The sequence below is a fragment of the Grampus griseus genome (assembly GCF_964374135.1).
Source record: "Grampus griseus genome assembly, chromosome: 13".
Lineage (NCBI taxonomy): Eukaryota > Metazoa > Chordata > Mammalia > Artiodactyla > Delphinidae > Grampus > Grampus griseus.
Genome location: NC_139007.1, coordinates 58,871,179 through 58,892,292, shown reverse-complemented (window position 1 = coordinate 58,892,292; position 21,114 = coordinate 58,871,179). Strand labels below are relative to the sequence as shown.

General features: G+C 38.5%; 1 protein-coding gene across 5 annotated transcripts in view; it reads left to right on the top strand.

Moving 5' to 3' along the window:
- The first annotated feature begins 67 nt into the window (after positions 1–67).
- The window catches only part of SLC18B1 (solute carrier family 18 member B1), a 48,435-nt gene continuing 27,388 nt past the window's right edge, over positions 68–21,114 (top strand). For 3 of the 5 annotated variants that reach the window (XM_082668930.1, XM_082668927.1, XM_082668928.1), the window contains exons 1-2: positions 18,541–18,721; positions 19,891–20,030. In XM_082668930.1, coding sequence (XP_082525056.1) covers positions 18,679–18,721; positions 19,891–20,030 — 183 coding nt within the window. In that variant the 5' untranslated portion in view covers positions 18,541–18,678. Of the gene's footprint in view, positions 165–18,540; positions 18,722–19,890; positions 20,031–20,550; positions 20,615–21,114 lie in introns of those variants that run through there. The other 2 variants (XM_082668929.1, XM_082668931.1) reach the window with 2 other exon arrangements.

The window sequence follows — 21,114 nt, the reverse complement described above, 5'->3', positions numbered from 1 at the left end:
CTACCAGCACTTGCAACGCAAATACATGAAATACAGCCAAATGTAATCAGTACCGTCCTTTTTCTAGTGTTTTGTCTTCCTCTTCTGACAAGTCGCCAAGACAGCAATTAAGCAGTTCCTAGGTGCCAGCACTGTGCATACAGTGAACAGCGAAGAGCAAACAGGTAACGTTAGATTCTTGAGTGCTGTGAAGAAAGCAAAAATGAGTAACGTGGTAAGAGTGTGAGGTAGAGTTAGCCAGAATAGTGATATACTGGAATTTTAATAAATTAATATCGTTCATTTTTAACTATTAAGTTTTCATTTTAAAAATGTTGAAACTGCTTCTTTTCATCCATGACTCATCCTAAAATGTTGTTCACTTTACTTATTCATTTAACTATTGAACTTTTGCTTTAAAAAAAAAAAGTACTGCAGGGGCTTCCCTGGTGGCACAGTGGTTAAGAATCCCCCTGCCAATGCAGGGGACACGGGTTCGAGCCCTGGTCCGGGAAGATCCCACATGCCGCGGAGCAACTAAGCCCGTGCGCCACAACTACTGAGCCTGTGCTCTACAGCCCGTGCGCCACAACTACTGAGCCTGTGCTCTACAGCCCATGAGCCACAACTACTGAGCCTGCGTGCCACAACTAATGAAGCCCGGGCACCTAGAGCCCGTGCTCCACAACAAGAGAAGCCACCACAATGAGAAGCCCGCGCACCGCAACAACGAAGAGTAGTGCCCACTTGCCGCAACTAGAGAAAGCCCATGCGCAGCAACAAAGACCCAACGCAGCCGAAGATAATAAATAAATTAATTTTAAAAAATACTGCAGAGTTTATGAAGATGAGAATGTTTATTTCTGCTGCTCTCATGTTTGTGGTGGGATTAAGATTTGAGCCAAAGATGAGGATACGTAAAGGCCTCAGGGGATGTACAAAGTGGGAAGGTAAGAAGGCCTTTAGGCTGTGGCAGCGTTAGAAACTGTCTAAAAAAAAAAGAAAGAAACAAAAAAAAGAGAAAGGATTTCAAACAGGAAGGGTAGAAGGAAAGAAATTATTCTAAGTGAAGAAAAGAGTAAGGCCAAAGGCATGGATACCCCCTTGTCTTTTTTACCTTAACACGTATTTTTTTTTTTTTTCTGTACGCGGGCCTCTCACTGCTGTGGCCTCTCCCGTTGTGGAGTACAGGCTCCGGACGCGCAGGCTCAGCGGCCATGGCTCACGGGCCCAGCCGCTCCGCGGCATGCTGGATCCTCCCGGACCAGGGCACGAACCCGTGTCCCCTGCATCGGCAGGCGGACTCTCAACCACTGCGCCACCAGGGAAGCCCAACACGTATTTTTGAAAGGAAATGTGATAGTGTTTCAGCAAATTTTTCATCTAAAGTTAATAAAAGTTAATATGCTAAGCATATTAGTAGATTTCTAACCCACCCACCCCCAAAAAAATCTTAAGGAGGAGGCACGGAATTTGGTAAAGACATGGGAAAATAATCATTGCCAAACAACGTATTTATGTAGGGGAAAAATGATTAAATACCTTTTAGACTCAGGTATCATGGGCGTTAATATTTCACCTTAATAAATGCTTTTTCTATCAGTTTGAAACTTCCCTTCTTAGAACTGGAGCTGCATTTTTGTTTTGATGTCCTAGTTATATAACTGGTTCTAATCTCAGGGATAAAGTTAAAGGACACACTAGTGATTCAAGGATTCTCTAATATAGATTCTCCTACTTCACTATTTTAAGGTCACGCCCTCTCCATTTTAGATATTGCCAAAGGTGAAAGACAAACCAAATAGAACATGATAGGTAGAGTCACTCTCATACCAGCAGATCATAATACTTACATAATGTACACAAATGTGTATCTGAAATACATATGAGAAATAAATTCTAAAGTTTATTTTAGAAACAATAATGATAATAAGTAATTTTGTTTAGTACTTTCTACATGCCAGTTTGTGTGCTAAATTATTATCATATATTTTCTCCCTTAATCATTGAAATTCCATGTGATAGTGGTGGTGTTAGCCCCCTTTAACAGGGAAAGTAACTCAGAGTTGCCCAAGATCATACAGCTAGTAAATGTGGAAACTGATATTTGAGCCCAATGGACTTCAAAGCTCATGCTTCTAACCCTTCAGCCATTTGGATGATTGCCCAACTGTGGGAGGGAGATCGTAGATTTCAAAGATAACTCTTTGCACCTCACATTTGGCAACGGTACGACTGGTTCTACCTTATTGTGCTAAAAAGTCACGCAGTTGGAGAAAGGGAATATTGGAGTGTTAGAAAAAGAGAGAGCAGTAGAAATGTGGGTTTCTGAATCATCCAAGTGTAGATGTATTAGTTAGCTAGGGCTGCCGTAACAAAGTATCACAAACTGGTAGCGTAAACAGCAAAGTTATCCTCTCACAGTTTTGAAGGCAGGAAGTTTGAAATTAAGGTATCTGCAGCATTGGTTACCTATAAGGCAGTGAGGGGGAATCTGTTCCATGCCTTCCTCTTTATTTTCTGAGGTTTGCCAGCAAACTTGGTGTTCCTTGGCTTGTGGCAGTGTAACTCCAATCTTCACCTGATGTTCTCCCTGTGTACATATCTGTCTCTGTGTGCAAATTTTTTCCTTTTTATAAGGATACCATTATACTAGATTAGGGGCTCACCCTATGCCAGTATGACCTCATCTTAATTAATTACATCTAGAACAATTCTGTTTCCAAATAAGGTCTTGATATGGGGTGCTGAGGTTGGGACTTTAAGCTTTGTATTTTGGGGGGACACAATTCAACCCACGACAGATGTGAAGAAGGGGATGTAGAACAGATTAAATGATAGGAAAGATCTTTGAGTTGAACTGCAAAAAGTTTAGTTGAAAGACTAGAGCTGGCACTATGGAAAACAGTATGGAGATTCCTTAAAAAACTAAAAATAGAACTACCATATGACCCAGCAATCCCACTATTGGGCATATACCCTGAGAAAACTATAATTCAAAAAGACACATGCACCCCAATGTTCACTGCAGCACTATTTGCAATAGCCAGGTCATGGAAGCAAACTAAATGTCCATCAACAGAGGAATGGATAAAGATGTGGTACATATATACAATGGAATATTACTCAGCCATAAAAAGGAATGAGATTGGGTCATTTGTAGAGATGTGGATGGACTTAGTGTCAAACAGAGTGAAGTAAGTAAGAAAGAGAAAAACAAATACCGCATATTAATGCATATATGTGGAATCTAGAAAAATGTTATAGATGAACTTATTTGTAAAGCAGAAATAGAGACATAGACATAGAGGACAAATGTATGGATACTAAGGGGGAAGAGGAGGGTGGGAGGAATTGGGAGATTGGGATTGACATATATACACTATTGATACTATGTCTAAAATAGATAACTAATGAGAACATACTGTATAACACAGGGAACTCTACTTAATGCACTGTGGTGACCTAGATGAGAAGGAAATCCAAAAAAGAGGGGATAGATGTATATGTACAGCTGATTCATTTTGCTGTACAGTTGAAACTAACACAACACTGTAAAGCAACTATACTCCAATAAAAGCTAACTTAAAAAAAAAAAGAAAGAAAGAAAGACCAGCACTGGTAACAGAAGCTAAACCAGTACACACGAAAGATTTTATATCATGGGGTGGTGGGGTCCAGTTGAGCTGAGTTCCAATTCCAGCCCTCTCTGTGGCCTTTGGCAAATGACTTATTTTTCCGAGTCAGTAAAGTGGTGATAATACTAGAATATCGTGAAGAGTAAAAAGAGATAGTTGTTGAAAGTGTTTGCCACTGTGCCTGTTAAGTAGTTACTTACCTTATAAAGAACTTCACATGAGAATATATGGAAAGATTCTTAATATTACCTTCCTCCTGTCCTAAAGCATCTGGCATTTAATACAGTGACTTACATATTGGAGTCATTAAACCAACATGTACTGAATGAATTCATGGAATGAAATAAGATTAAGCATCTGTGTAGTCGGCACACCAACAATAAAACCATGTTGGCAACTGTTGTCATAAATGAGTGCCTGTTGTGAGTTAGCTGGAGGCTTTGGGCATCCCAGAAAACCACTTTTCATTTGAAAACTTTTAAAATGTTCCTACCTTTGGGGGTAGAAATAAATATAATGGATGGAAATGGAAGTTAAGAAACATGAGAAAACTCAAAAATATTATCCTGCTGCAGCTCCAGAACATATAGGTCTAGCCTTGGCTTATGTAGCATATGGTTTTAAACATAGTGAAGAAAAATAGTTGTAGCTGAAAAAAGGTTTGGGCCAAAGAAAAAAGAATCCTATTATATCAAGAGATGAATCAAAGGAAAAGGAGAAAGTTGGTGAGAGGGAAGAGGATAAAAAATAAATAAAGTAGACGAATAAGAGTGGAATAGATTAATAAAGGCTGTAAGTAGTAGTTCGGAAAATTACTATTTAAAGCCTTCCATTGAAAACCCAGTTTATTAAAGGAAAAAAAAAAGGTTGTGCGGGACAGTGGGGCTCATTTATTGTATTGCCAAGTATGAAGCCTATATATTTTGAGGTTTTTGTGTAATTCTCACCTAAGTGTTCTTAAGTATTACTAACATTGTTTCCTCAGCCCTTGTTTTTCTTGCTACCGGATGCTACGCAGAGCTCTCTGGGCACCATGGCTGCTCACTACAGGGCTGATTCGGGACGTGTAGGAACAAAACGTACCGAGGAAGATAATCAGAGGCAATACTTAAAGTTTATGAATAAACTAATTATAAACCAACAACACAAGCAATTTATAAATGAAGTAAATAGTGGCTAATAGAGCAAACCCTAAATTAACATTAAATTTATTCACTTGGGGTACAAGGAGAACCTGGGTGTGCAGGACTCCGGATCCCAATGCTACTTCCTGTAGACCAGCTCTGCTGTTATCTGTGTAACTTTTTTTTGAAAAATGGGTCCTTATGATCTAACATGTGTTTGACAATTGCAGTTCTTATTGCAGAATCATTGAAATGAAGCCAGGACCACTGCTGTGCTTAAAACTAGAGCTATATTAAAGAAAAAAAAAAAGTCCTAGTTCCATAATCACTCCTCTACCGTTTTCTGACTCTGTAGTTCTGGTCAAAACACTTCTAGTCTCTGCCTCTCAAGTGCTTCATCTGTAAAATGAAGTAGAGAATTGAATGAGATGCTTTTAAACACTCTTTTGGTTTGGATATTCTGTGTCACCACTTTGAAACAATAACTTTTTAATTAATTAATTTATATATTTATTTTTGGCTGTGTTGGGTCTTCGTTTCTGTGCGTGGGCTTTCTCTAGTTGCGGCGAGCGGGGGCCACTTTTCATCGCGGTGCGCAGGCCTCTCACTATCTCAGTCTCTCTTGTTGCGGAGCACGGGCTCCAGACGTGCAGGCTCAGCAGTTGTGGCTCACGGGCCTAGTTGCTACGTGGCATGTGGGATCTTCCCAGACCAGGGCTCGAACCCGTGTCCCCTGCATTGGCGGCATATTCTCAACTACTGCGCCACCAGGGAAGCCCTGAAACAATAATTTTAACTTTTAGTAAATGTTGAACATCTGTGTGGTCTGCCATAGTCATTTTCTGATATCATATGACTTCAGCCACAAGACACTGAGCTGTAGCTGATGCCAGCTTCCCTCCTGTGTCTCCAGGTTATAGGTGATTTCTTTATTTGTAAGTACAGCTGTTCCTTTTTTTTTTTTTGGCTGTGAGCGCATCATGGGGATCTTAGTTCCCTGACCAGGAATTGAACCTGCACCGCCTGCAGTGGAAGGGCAGAGTCTTAACCACTGGACACCAGGGAAGTCCCAGCTGTTGCTTTTTTATATTAGGACAAGTAAGCATGTTCATTATAGAAAACTTGGATAATATTGTATCAATTATAGTCCTTATGTATGGAACAGAATAACCTATGGTCAACATTAAACAAACAAAAAAGTGGCTCAGGAAATAAAAGGGTTTGCTGAGCAATCAGGTTCAGGGAGTGGTAGAAACAGGATAGTTCCAGGGATCTTGGTTACAGGAACTTTTACAAAGTCTCTTAAGTTAGTGCTTCTCAAACTATCTGACTAACTGTTTGACTAAATGAAGATTTTTCACCCAGTCCGTAACAGATAATTTAATAAAATACAATAAATATTAATTACTAGTGGTTCTGCAAGACTAACCCTCTTGCAGATAATAAATGTAAGCCTAAACATTTTAGAAACAACTTCCTGAAGATACTGGAGAGTGACCAAAAGCAGACAGAACTGGAGGGCGGGGAAAAGGAATGGCACTGGCTGAATTCCCATTTTTATGGCTTTTAGTATGAGGGGAGCCCCCAGTGCCACATGGAACAACTAATAGTCAGAGGTCCTCAGTTTTACTGCCCTGAAAACCAGAGGACAGAGTTTAGAGCAATTGCAGCTGCTGAAAATGGAGGGCAGGGGGGAAATCCCAGAAAGGAGAGAGCCAGAGAGGGGCAGACCGATATTCTGTGTATAGACCCAGCTAAATCTCTGACTGGCCCCAAGCTACACATGCATGGGGTAAACTCAAAGCAGCACAATTAAAGCTAAAGAAAATACACAGAGATTTCAGCTACTTCCCATCACTGGAGAAACAGATTATAAAGTTTGAGTCAAGGTGGATTACCTCTGCTGAAATTTAAAAAGAAAAAAAAAATCAATATTCTTTGAAAGAATAAAAGAGAATCCAGAGTCTCTGCAATGTATCATTCATGATACATTATTTTTCTTATTAATTAAAAAATACATGTAAACATTTAAAGCAAAAATTATAACATTTTATTATGGACTTATATCATTTCTAGATATAATGCTTATGAAAACTAGAATATAAATGATTAGAAGCTGGCACAGCATAAGTGGACCTATATGGGGGTAAGGTTCTTATGTTTTGCATGAAGTGCTACAATATTAACTCAAAATAGATCAGAAACGTTAGAAATGTGTTTTGTAAACCCTAAGCAAACACTAAAATATAATTCAAAGAGACATACCTAAAAACACAACAGATAAATTAAAATGTAATTCCAAAACTTGTTTTCAATTAAATAAAAAGAAAAGAAAGAAGAAATTAATAAAAATAACAGATGGGGAGATATAAAACAGTAGACTTAAATCCAACCATGTCAATACTCATCTTAAATGTAAATAGACTATCTGCTCAAATTAAAAGACAGAGATCATTAGAATGGATTTTTAAAACATCAACTATATTCTGTCTATAAGAGATGCATATTTATTTATTTGGCCGCAAGTCTTGTGAGATCTAAGTTCCCCGACTAGGGATTGAAGATTGAACCCATGCCCTTGCAGTGAAAGCAGATGGCCAGGACTTTCCCTTTTTTCTTTTGGAAGAGATGCAATTTTTTAAAATTTAATTTAATTTTTTTATACAGCAGGTTCTTATTAGTTACCTATTTTATACATATTAGTGTATATATGTCAATCCCAATCTCCCAATTCATCCTACCACTTTCCCTCCTTGGTGTCCATACGTTTGTTCTCTACATCTGTGTCTCTATTTCTGTGCTGCAAACCAGTTCATCTGTACCATTTTTCTACATTCCACATATACGTGTGGAATATTTGTACGATATTTGTTTTTCTCTTGCTGACTTACTTCATTCTGTATGACAGTCTCTAGATCCATCCACGTCTCTACAAATGACAATTTTGTTCCGTTTTATGGCTGAGTAATATTCCATTGTATATATGTACCACATCTTCTTTATCCATTCGTCTGTCGATGGACATTTAGGTTGCTTCCATGACCTGGCTATTGTGAATAGTGCTGCAGTGAACATTGGGGTGCATGTGTCTTTTTGAATTATGGTTTTCTCAGGGTATATGCCCAGGAGTGGGATTCCTGGGTCATATGGTAATTCTGTTTTTAGTTTTCTAAGGAACCTCCATACTGTTCTCCATAGTGACTGTATCAATATACATTCCCACCAACAGTGCAAGAGGGTTCCCTTTTCTCCACACCCTCTCCAGCATTTGTTGTTTGTAGATTTTCTGATGATGCCCATTCTAACTGGTGTGAGGTGATACCTCATTGTAGTTTTGATTTGAATTTCTCTAATAATTAGTGATGTTGAGCAGCTTTTCATGTGCTTCTTGGCCATCTGTATGTTTTCTTTGGAGAAATGTCTATTTAGGTCTTCTGCCCATTTTTGGATTGGGTTGTTTGTTTCTTTAATATTGAGCTGCATGAACTGTTTATATATTTTGGAGATTAATCCTTTGTCCGTTGATTCGTTTGCAAATATTTTCTCCCATTCTGAGGGTTCTCTTTTCACCTTGTTTGTAATTTCCTTTGCTTTGCAAAAGCTTTTAAGTTTCATTAGGTCCCATTTGTTTATTTTTGTTTTTATTTCCATTGCTCTAGGAGGTAGATCAAAAAAGATCTTGCTGTGATTTTTGTCAAAGAGTGTTCTTCCTATGGTTTCCTCTAAGAGTTTCATAGTGTCCGGTCTTACATTTAGGTCTCTAATCTACTTTGAGTTTATTTTTGTGTATGGTGTTAGGGAATGTTCTAATTTCATTCTTTTACATGTAGCTGTCCAGTTTTCCCAGCACCACTTATTGAAGAGACTGTCTTTTCTCCATTGTATATCCTTGCCTCTTTTGTCATAGACTACTTGACCATAGGTGCGTGGGTTTATCTCTGGGCTTTCTATCCTGTTCCATTGATCTATATTTCTGGTTTTGTGCCAGTACCATATTGTCATGATTACTGTAGCTTTGTAGTATAGTCTGAAGTCAGGGAGTCTGATTCCTCTAGCTCCATTTTTTTCCCTCAAGACTGCTTTGGCTATTCGGGGTCTTTTGTGCCTCTATACAAATTTTAAGATATTTTGTTCTAGTTCTGTAAAAAATGCCATTGGTAATTTGATAGGGATTGCATTGACTCTGTAGATTTCTTTGGGTAGTATATTCATTTTCACAATATTGATTCTTCCAATCCAAGAACACGGTATATCTCTCCATCTGCTGGTATTATCTTTAATTTCTTTCATCAGTGTCTTATAGTTTTCTGCATACAGGTCTTTTGTCTCCCTAGGTAGGTTTATTCCTAGGTATTTTATTCTTTTTGTTGCAATGGTAAATGGGAGTGTTTCCTTAATTTCTCTTTCACATTTTTTATTATTAGTGTATAGGAATGCAAGAGATATCTGTGCATTAATTTTGTATCCTGCAACTTTACCAAATTCATTGATTAGCTCTGGTAGTTTTCTGGCTTCTTTAGGATTCTCTGTGTATAGTATCACGTTATCTGCAAACAGTGAGAGCTGTACTTCTTTTCTGATTTGGATTCCTTTTATTTCTTTTTCTTCTCTGATTGCTGTGTCTAAACCTTCCAAAACTATGTTGAATAATAGTGGTGAGAGTGGGCAACCTTATCTTGTTCCTGATCTTAGTGGAAATGGTTTCAGGTTTTCTCCATTGAGAATGATGTTGGCTGTGGATTTGTCATATATGGCCTTTATTATATTGAGGTAGGTTCCCTCTATGCCTACTTTCTGGAGAGCTTTTATCATAAATGGGTGTGGAATTTTTTCAAAAACTTTTCTGCATCTATTGAGATTATCAAATAGTTTTTATCCTTCAATTTGTTAATATGGTGTATCACATTGATTGATTTGCATATATTGAAGAATCCTTGCATCCCTGGGATAAATCCTACTTGATCATGGTGTATGATCCTTTTAATGTGTTGTTGGATTCTGTCTGCTAGTATTTTGTTGAGGATTTTTACATCTATACTCCTCAGTGATATTCGTTTGTAATTTTCTTTTTTTTTGTAGTATCCTTATCATGTTTTGGTATCAGGGTGATGGTGACCTCATAGAATGAGTTTGGGAGTGTTCCTTCCTCTGCAGTTTTTTGGAAGAGTTTGAGAAGGATCGATGTTAGCTCTTCTCTACATGTTTGATGGAATTCGCCTATGAAGCCATCTGGTCCTGGGTGTTTGTTTGTTGGAAGATTTTTAATCACAGTTTCAATTTCATTACTTGTGATTGGTCTGTTCATATTCCCTATTTCTTCCTTGTTCAGTCTTGGAAGGTTATATCTTTCTAAGAATTTGTCCATTTCTTCCAGGTTGTCCATTTTATTGGCATAGAATTGCTTGTAGTAGTCTCTTTGGATGCTTTGTATTTCTGCGGTGTCCGTAGTAACTTCTCCTTTTTCACTTCTAATCTTACTGATTTGAGTCCTTTCCCTCTTTTTCTTGTTGAGTCTGGCTAAAGGTTTATCAATTTTGTTTGTCTTCTCAAAGAACCAGCTTTTAGTTTTATTGATCTTTGCTATTGTTTTCTTTGTTTCTATTTCATTTATGTCTGCTCTGATCTTTATGATTTCTTTCCTTCTGCTAACTTTGGGTTTTGTTTGTTCTTCTTTCTCTAGTTCCTTTAGGTGTAAGGTTAGATTGTTTATTTCAGATTTTTCTTGTTTCTTGAGGTAGGCTTGTATTGCTATAAACTTCCCTCTTAGAACTGCTTTTGCTCCATCCCATAGGTTTGGATTGTCATGTTTTCTTTGTCATTTGTCTCTAGGTATTTTTTTATTTACTTTTTGATTTCTTCAGTGATCTCTTGGTTATTTAGTAACATATTGTTTAGCCTCCATATGTTTGTGTTTTTTACACTTTTTTCCCTGTAATTGATTTCTAATCTCATAGCGTTGTGGTCAGAACAGATGCTTGATATGATTTCAATTTTCCTAAATTTACTGAGGCTTTGTTTGTGACCCAAGATGTGTTCTATCCTGGAGAATGTTCCGTGTGCACTTGAAAAGAAAGTGTAATCTGCTGGTTTTGGATGGAATGTCCTATAAATATCAATTAAATCTATCTGGTCTATTGTGTCATTTAAAGCTTGTGTTTCCTTATTAATTTTCTGTCTGGATGATCTGTCCATTGGTGTAAGTGAGGTGTTAAAGTCCCCCACTATTATTGTGTTACTGTCGATTTCCTCTTTTATAGCTGTTAGCATTTGCCTTGTGTATTGAGGTGCTCCTATGTTGGGTGCATATATATTTATAATTGTAACCTTTTTTATTTTAAAGTCTATTTTATCTGATATGACTATTGCTACTCCAGCTTTCTTTTGATTTCCATTTGCATGGAATATCTTTTTCCATCCTCTCACTTTCAGTCTGTATGTGTCCCTAGGTCTGAAGTGGGTCTCTTGTAGACAGCATATATATGGGTCTTGTTTTTGTATCCTTTCAATGAGCCTGTCTTTTGGTTGGAGCATTTAATCCATTCACATTTAAGGTAATTATCAATATGTATGTTTCTATAACCATTTTCTTAATAATTATAGGTTTGTTTTGCAGGTCCTTTTCTTCTCTTGTGTTTCTCACTTAGAGAAGTTCCTTTAGCATTTGTTGTAGAGGTGGTTTGGTGGTGCAGAATTCTCTTAGCTTTTGCTTCTGTGTAAAGCTTTTGATTTCTCCATCGAATCTGAATGAGATCCTTGCCGGGTAGAGTAATCTTGGTTGTAGGTTCTTCCCTTTCATCACCTTAAGTATATTGTGCCACTCCCTTCTGGCTTGTAGAGTTTCTGCTGAGAAATCAGCTGTTAACCCTATGGGAGTTCCCTTGTATGTTATTTGTCATTTGTCCCTTGTTGCTTTTAATACTTTTTCTTTGTCTTTAATTTTTGTCAATTTGATTAGTATGTGTCTCGGCATGTTTATCCTTGGGTTTATCCTGCCAGGGACTCTCTGCACTTCCTGGACTTGGGTGGCTATTTCCTTTCCCATGTTAGGTAAGTTTTCAACTATAATCTCTTCAAATATTTTCTTGGGTCCTTTCTCTCTCTCTTCTCCTTCTGGGACCCCTCTAATGCAAATCTTGTTGCATTTAATGTTGTCCCAGAGGTCTCTTAGGCTGTCTTCATTTCTTTTCATTCTTTTTTCTTTATTCTGTTCCGCAGCAGTGAATTCCACCGTTCTGTCTTCCAGATCACTTATCCATTCTTCTGCCTCAGTTATTCTGCTATTGATTCTTTCTAGTGTATTTTTCATTTCAGTTATTGTATTGTTCATCTCTGTTTGTTTGTTCTTTAATTCTTCTAGGTCTTTGTTAAACATTTTTTGCATCTTCTCGATCTTTGCCTCCATTCTTTTTCCGAAGTCCTGGATCATCTTCACTATCATTATTCTGAATTCTTTTTCTGGAAGATTGCGTATCTCCACTTCATTTAGTTGTTTTTCTGGGTTTTTATCTTGTTCCTTCATCTGATACAAAGTCCTCTGCCTTTTCATCTTGTCTGTCTTCCTGTGAATGTGGTTTTTGATCCACAGGCTGCAGAATTATAGTTCTTCTTGCTTTTGCTGTCTGCCCTCTGGTGGATGAGGCTATCTCAGAGGCTTGTGCAAGCTTCCTGATGGGCAGGACTGGTGGTGGGTAGAGCTGTGTGTTGATCTGGTGGGCAGAGCTCAGTAAAACTTTAATCCACTTGTCAGCTGATGGGTGGGGCTGGGTTCCCTCCCTGTTGGTTGTTTGGCCTGAGGCGACCCAACACTGGAGCCTACCCAGCTCTTTGGTAGGGCTAATGGTGGGCTCTGAGAGGGCTCACGCCAAGGTGTACTTCCCAGAGCTTCTGCTGTCAATGTCCTTGTCCTCACAGTGAGCCACAGCCACCCCCCGCCTCTGCAGGAGACCCTCCAACACTAGCAGGTAGGTCTGGTTCAGTCTCCCCCGGGGTCACTGCTCCTTCCCCTGGGTCCCGATGCACACACTACTTTGTGTGTGCCCTCCAAGAGTGGAGTCTCTGTTTCCCCAAGTCCTGTCAAAGTCCTGCAATGAAATCCCACTAGACTTCAAAATCTGATTCTCTAGGAATTCCTCCTCCCGTTGCCGGACCCCCAGGTTGGGAAACCAGATGTGGGGCTCAGAACCTTCACTCCAGTGGGTAGACTTCTGTGGTATAAGTGTTCTCCAGTTTGTAAGTCACCCACCCAGCAGTTATAGGATTTTATTTTATTGTGATTGCGCTCCTCCTACCGTCTCACTGTGGCTTCTCCTTTGTCTTTGGATGTGGGGTATCTTTTTTGGTGAGTTCCAGTGTCTTCCTGTTGTTGATTGTTCAGCCACTAGTTGTGGTTCCGGTGCTCTCACAAGACAGAGTGAGCACATGTCCTTCTATTCTGCCATCTTGAACCAATCTTGAAACTGGAAGAGATGCATTTTTAAATAGTTTAAGAGTAAAAGGATGAGAAAAGATATACCATGCAACCAATAAACAAAAAGGCTGTAGTGACTATGTTAATATCAGATAAAATATACTTCCAAACTATTACTAATGATAGAGGTATTTCACAATCAGAAATGACAAATGAGCAAGTTCACTGGGGAGACATAACAAATATATATATATATATATATATATATATATATATATGCAGAAATTAAATGGTATGAGAAACAAACTCAAAATTATGGTTGGAGATTTGAACATCTCCCTCTTAGCAATTGACAGAAAAATTAGACAAAATAAGTAAGATCATAGAAGGTATGAAAAAATCTATCACTCTGACCTAATAACTTTTATAAAATACTACATCCAACAACAGTAGAATATTATTATTTTCAAGTGCACATGATACGGTTTACAAAGATGGATGCATGCCATGCTATAAGACAACTTTCAATAAATTTTAAGAGATTGAAATTTCCAGGATAGAAATATTCCACAATAAAATTAAATCAGAAATCAATAATATAAAGATATCTGGAAAATCCCCCAATAATTGAAAATTAGAAACACACTTCTTATTAATCCATGGGAAAAATAAATAAATAAGGAAAATTAGAAAATATTTCAAATTATATGATAATTTGCAGGATGTAGTGCATAGAGAGAAATTTAAAACCTTTTGTGCTAATATTAGAAAAGAAGAAAGGGCTAACATCAATGATATGTTTCTAAAGTATAAAAAATAAGGGCAAAATAAGTCAAAAGAAAGTGAAAGCAGTGGTTTCGCTGGTGAATTCTATCAGACATTTAAGGAAAAAATAACACTAATCTCATACAAACTCATCCAGAAAATATTGGGAGTAGGCAAAACTTCCATCTTGTTTTACAAGTCCAGGATTACCATGATACCAAAACCTGACAAAAGAAAAGAAAATTACAGGACAACATTACTCATAAGCATAGGTAAAAAATCCTTATCCAATTTAGCAAATTGAACCCACCTTATATAAAAAAGATAATACTGTATGTCCTAAATTGGGTTTATCCCAAGAATGCAAGGTTGGATTAACAGTAGAAAATTGATCAGTTTATCATATCAGAAAAATAAATAAGAAAAATTATTTACAATAAATTCAAAAGACACTTCTGATAAAAATCCAACACCAATTCATGTTAATGTCCCTCAATACATTAGAAATATGAGAATTTCCTCAATCTGATAAAATGTACATATGAAAAATCGACAGCTAGCCTCATACTTAATGGTAGAAGACCTAGTGTTTTCTTCCTAAGATTGGGAACAAAGTGAGTATCTCCATTCTCAACCCTTCTATTCAACATTTTCCTGGTAATCCTAGTCAGTGCAATAAAGTAAGTGAAAAATGAAAGCATACACTTCAGAAAGGAAGAAGTAAAACTCATTCATATATGACATGATTATGCAGAAAATCTAAAAGAATCTATAAAACAACTGTTTGAACTAATGAGGAAATTTAGCAAGATTGCAGGATACAAAATTAATATAAAAATTAATTTACTTTTATATATAATCAACAAGTGATTGGAAAAGTTAATGTAAAAAAATCCATTTTAATAACTTCTAAAACCAAAATATTTAGGAATAACTTGACGTGAGGCATGTCATAGATACCTCTACAATGACAACTGCAAAACATTTCTGAAAGAAATTAAAGAAGATTGATGTCAGTGGAGAGATATATCACGTTCATGAATAAAAAAACAATATTAATTGGATGTCAGTTCTCTCTAAATTGATCTATAGAGTCAACAAAATCCCAATAAGAATCCCCCCCAGGTTTTTTTTGGAGAAATTGAGAGCTGATTCTAACATTTCTATTGAAATTCAAAGGACCCAGAATATTTAGACTGCTCTTGAAAAAGAGCAAAGTTGGAGAATTTTCACTCCCTGACTTCAAACATACCAGATTTTGACACGTGATGGAAGCAAGTAAGTGGAAGCAGATGGCCTCACCTGAAATCCCCCCGGTGCAGGGAGGGCAGCATTCCAGGGGAGTAGGGATGAGATTCTGACTGTAGTGTCTGGTGCCTACCTCCAGCAGTGCTGACGCAGTCTGGGTACTGGGCCGCTCCTGTGCTGTGATTTTAGGCACGTAGCCTCTAAGTGGTGTGCATAATCCTCCTGATAACCCTGTGCCTTACCTAATAACCTGTGATACATTCAGTGTCTGCTTAAATGAGCAAAAGTTATTTCTTTTAATAGCAACAGGGAACCCTGATTGCTACAAATGCTAGGAAGAAAAATAAAGAAGGATTAAGGGACAAAGGGTTATGGTGTCCCTTAAGCCTTCTTTATTTTTCTTCCTAGCATTTGTAGCAATCAGGGTTCCCTGTTGCTATTAAAAGAAACAACTTTTGCTCATTTAAGCAGAAAATGAAGGGTGGGATTGGGAGGGTGGGAGGGAGACACAAGGGGGAGGGGATATGGGGATATATGTATGTATATGAATAGCTGATTCACTTTGTTATATGGCAGAAACTAACACACATTGTAAAGCAATTATACTATAATAAAGATGTTAAAAAAAAGGTTATGGGTCTGTGTTTTGATATGGGGTAAGAATGATCTCTGAGGAAGTGACATTTAAACAGAGACGATATTATTCCATTTTAGTTTGTAAAGAAAAAATGTTTCACATGTGTATATATGTCTACATGAACATATAAAAATATGAATAGGTGATTGTGGTAGGCTGATAATTGATCCCAAAGATATGTCCATATCCTAATCCCTGCAAGTTATAAATGTTACCTTATTTGGAAAAAAGGGTGATTAAGTTAAAGATCTTGAGATGAAGAGATCATTTTGGATTTTGGCTCAGTGAAATTCATGTTGAACTGCTGGCCTGCAGAACTGCAGCTTATTTTAAGCTCCAAATTTGTGGTTATTTGTTATAGCAGCCACAGAAGACGAATGAGATAATATTTTCGACCGTAACACTAAGGATCTGGAAGGAGGATGGGAAAGAGAGGTTAGATGTGAGAGGAAGATAGGGGTATGAATATGTGTACCACAAAATCTTATTGTAAATTAAAAGTAGATGGATGTGGGCTTTCCTGGTGGCGCAGTGGTTGAGAGTCCGTCTGCCGATGCAGGGGATGCGGGTTCGTGCCCCGGTCCAGGAGGATCCCACATGCCGCGGAGCGGCTGGGCCCGTGAGCCACGGCCGCTGAGCATGCGCGTCCGGAGCCTGTGCTCCGCAACGGGAGGGGCCACAGCAATGAGAGGCCCGCATACCGCCAAAAAAAAAAAAAAAGTAGATGGATGCAAAACAAGAACATGCATTTTATTAAAATATATAAAAACAAAAAATTTGTATTAAACATGCAAGAAGGATTGCTGATGGGGAGGGAATGGGAATGAGGATAGAGGGAAATACATGACAACAGAAATGAAAAATTCAGTTGAAGGATTGGAACATAAAGTTAAGGAAACTTCCAATAAGATGAAGCAAAGAGAGAAAGAGATGAAAAGTAGAAGAGAAAAAGAGTAATAAGTAAGGGGACCCAATAGTCTAGCGACCCAATAGCTACATAAAGAGCAATCCAGAAAGAGAGAAAAAAAAAGGGGGGTGTAGTCATCAAAGAAGTAATTCAAAAAAATTCTCCTCTATAACTTGATGTTAGACTGGAGCGAGAATGCAGAATAAAATAAGATTGGGGAAACAGGCAGGGATTAGATCATAAAGATTCTGGAGGCTGCTTCAAGGAAACTTTGCTAGAGCTAATCCTGTTTAGAATGGCTCTAAAACCTCTTCTAACCTGCCTGCTCACCCAGGAATTTTTACATAATCTTCAAGACCCACTGTAACATCACTTCCTCAGGAAGCCAGCCTGGACTCATTTAGCCAAAGTAAACAGTTCTTCCAATATGTTTCTCTTATAGAACTCATTGCATTATAATAAATAGTTAATCAGTGTCTGTTTTATCTGCTAGAAGGAGGTATGTATGCTTAGGGGCAGAGGCTGGATGGGGCTCACTTATCTTTGAACTTGCAATGCTTGGCACTAGGTAGTAACTCAATGGTCTTGAGTTACTTTATTTCACCTTGGCCCCAAATTAAGAATTTCCCAGTCTTCAAACATTAACCCTTCCCAAATAGTAAATAAGTTGAAGATAAGGGAAGCCTCTTATTTTTTTGTGCCAGAAAATTGTGAGGGTGAGAGTAACATAGCAGCCGTCATGTTCGAGTGCCAAGCCCTTCACATAGTTTATCACCAGTGCTCACAGCCATCTTACAAGATAGGCATTATAATCCCAGTCACACAGATGGAGAAACTGACCTGTGGTCCAAAGTCACATACAGCTAGTACAGTCATCCCTTGGTATCAGAGGGTATCGGTTCCCCAGTGCATATGCTCAAGTCCCTTATACAAAATGGCATAGAATTTGCATATATCTTACAGCACACCCTTCCATTTGCTTTAAATCATTTCTAGATTACTTATAATACCCAATACAGTGTAAACGATGTATAAATAGTTGTAAACAGAATTTAAATGATATGTAAATCGTTGCTACTGCTTGGCAAATTCAAATTTTGTTTTTTGGAAATTTCCAAAAAAATTAAAAAATATATTTTCAGTCCCCTCCCTCCTTGGTTGAATTCGAGAAATGCAGAAGCAGGATACAGAGGGCCGACTAGTGCCTTGAACTGAACCTCAAGCCTCTGCCTCAGGGGGGATACTCCCAGCCACTCCGCCATGCGTCTTCAGCATTCCCGCAAATATTTTTCTAATCCGGGTACTTCACATCAGTTAATTCATTGCCATGTTACTAATGTCTGGCTTCAGTGATTACAAACACCACATCGTTTACCCACTACGAAAAATAACACACTTTAAATAAAAAATCTGGGCTGCTCTTGCCTTCTGAGACGGACTGCATTCTGCCTATGGAATGTGTATCTCTCTAAATAAACTTGCTTTCACTTAAAAAAAAAAAAGGGGTCGTTATGAACCTAATTTTCTAATTCACATTTGTGTTTTTAAGTTTAGGTGTTCCCTATCTTTTCTGTGTCTACCTAGCTTCCTTTCTTACTCTTAGTATTCCTAAATTTTACTCATTTTAAGGTAGGGGGTTCAACTATATGAAATATAGACTCATCCTTTTTTTTTTTTTTTTTCCTCTCATACAGAGAGAAAAAGTACAGCACATCCTAAGCGGTGGACATAAACAGCCTATGCCTTAAAAAAAAATTCCTTGCTCCGCCCTCCGCCCGCCCTCGCCCCCCCTCCCGGAGCTCCTCCCTATCCTCTAGGGCCGCGTGGAACTCCCGGGGGCGCTTCCCGTAGGGAATCTGGGATGCCTGGGCCCGGCTGAGCAATCGCCGCCCGCCTTTCCGCTCGTTCAAGGTCGAGTCCGAGGGTGCGGGCTTGGACCCGGGAGCTGCGGCGCAGGAGTCCGCGCACTGCCCATGGACTCGTCGGGGGACCCCGAAGGCCCACGCCCCCCAGGAGGTTACAGAGAGCAGCGAGGCCGGATGTACCTCTGTGGCTTGGGTCGTGTCTCTTTAACAGCAATTCAATTAGCTTTAGCGTGCTTTGTTTGCGAGAGATTCGAAAAGGAGGGGCCTGGCAGTGGGGCTCGGGTCAGCGTGTTTTTTCTCTCTGGAAAGGGTTAAAGTTTGCGCACTGGGGTGGTGCGGATGTGGCCTCTAATGACTTTCTCTCTGTAGCTCTACTTTTAAGTACTATGTGTTTAAGAATGCATTCAAATAAGTGTGCCTGTTAGACAAACGAAAACGAGCCCCACTGTTGTCCCTCTCGCCCCTTTAACTTTCTCTCAGTTCCCTTCCTCATCCACTACCAGAATTTTTAAGTTTTAAGACTTCTTCCTGTTGCACAGATTTTTTTCTAGACAACAATGGCAACCTCTGAAAAAATAGAGCAATTCAAATATACTTTTCTTACTTAAATTTCTTTTATCTCAAAATCATTTAATTTAAAAATAGCAAATAGATTTACTGGATGTTTGGAACTGAGTAAATGACCTCGTGTCTTTAAATTAAATGGAAATTTAGCCCTGGGAATAAGTATTAAATTAATTGATGCAGAAGACCTGTAATTATTGTAAAACACTGATTTACAGATTCATGGCACTTGTCTTTCCAGGAGCTGCCATTGTAAGTATTAATTCTCCAGTTGAATGATTTAGCTTATTTTCTCCTACTTACACTTCACTTGACTTCAATAATAAACCGCTAACATGACATGCTTAAAATGTGATTGAGTCCATGTAGCATATGAAGCTAGTAACTTGAGAAAGCACACTATACTTCAGAGAACAGTACTCTGGAGATCACCCTGTGGCCTCGTCCTTCTTGAAGGAATCTATTAAAGGTGAAAGAAATAGACCTTATGGTGAAGGCAAAACAAAGCAGATGGTTTGATAAATTGTGCACTGAAATCCTAATAGGGAATAGTATGTAAATGAAAGTGATATATTTTGAAAATTGCAGTGATATACAGGGATTGTGTTACATTTGATCAAATGTGCTGTATTCAAAATAGCCCTTAGCTCAGCAAATGTTATCTTGAGTGCATTTCTGTGCACAGAAGTGACATTTCTGTACTTTGATCAGTAGCCCCAATTACATGTCTGTAATTACAGCATGTTTGCCTTCAAGGTGATGGCCCTCCAGGAGGTGCAAGGGAGACAGCCAGGCAGCTTTCAAGAGAACAGATTTTTGTACTGATATCAGCAGCTTCCATTAACTTAGGTTCCATGATGTGCTATTCTATCCTTGGACCTTTTTTCCCCAAAGAGGTAAGACATTTTTATATCCTTATGAACTATTAGTGCTTTTAAAAAGCCTTTGAAATATTTTATTTGGGGGATGTAAAAATCTGCATATGGCAAAGACGATGTATAGAACTTCAGCCAACAGAAGACTTCTTAGAGAATATTTGATACCAGAAAAAAAAAATTCAGTAAAAATAACATCATCTTGGGAAGTAATTCACCTAAGTATAATTGACCTTCTGAGGATTACTTTGCTTACCATGTAGTCTGATTCATGTGTTTGGTTTCTGCAACTGAAAAAAAAAAAAAAAGGAAGTGCACTGAATAACTGAGATTTTAACGTTATTGCAAAAGATCTACGTGAAGACAGTGTTTCCTGGAGTTTGGGTTTATTAATATTTTGGAATTAGGAAGGCATGGTCCACTAAATGCCCTTTTCTGACTTGAATTTCATATGGAATGTAGTGGCAGTGTTTGTGCCAAGGAGGAATTCTGATTAGTATTGATTAGGTCCTTCTAATCATAGTGTTTTATGTGGTGTTAGGGTCTATGGATAATGGCACAGACTCGAATGAATAACCCCTAGAGAATCCACCTGGAATCTGGAGGTTGGTGAGGTATAGTATGGAAGGAATGGTACTGACTTGGCTGAGTGGAGATAACCTGCCCATGTGTTTTGCTTCATGCTCTTTGCCAAAGCCTCATGATGCACGGTCCCCTCCCAGTCCTCTGACTTCTTTGATAACATGTGGTCCTTCCTTCTGTGTGCTACAAAAGACGAGAAACATGGCTTCTCTGCTAAAGGAGCAGTACAGCTCTGTAGCCATAAGTGCTTTTTAGTTTTCAGTGTACTTTCCCACACATTATCCCATTTGGTTTCCATAGCAACTCCATAAGATAGGCAGAATAGCCAGAATCTCATAATGTTGCAAATGAAGAAACAGATTCCGAAGTTAAGTGACTGGCCCAGTTCAATTCCGTTTACTGAACGGGAATGGGAGGTTTAACGACTTCCCACCCTAGAGTGTGCTAGGCGCTGGATGTGTTAGGGCTGGAAAAAAGATGAGGAAAATGTCCCTCTCTCGTCTGTCCATTGGGATTGAAAAAG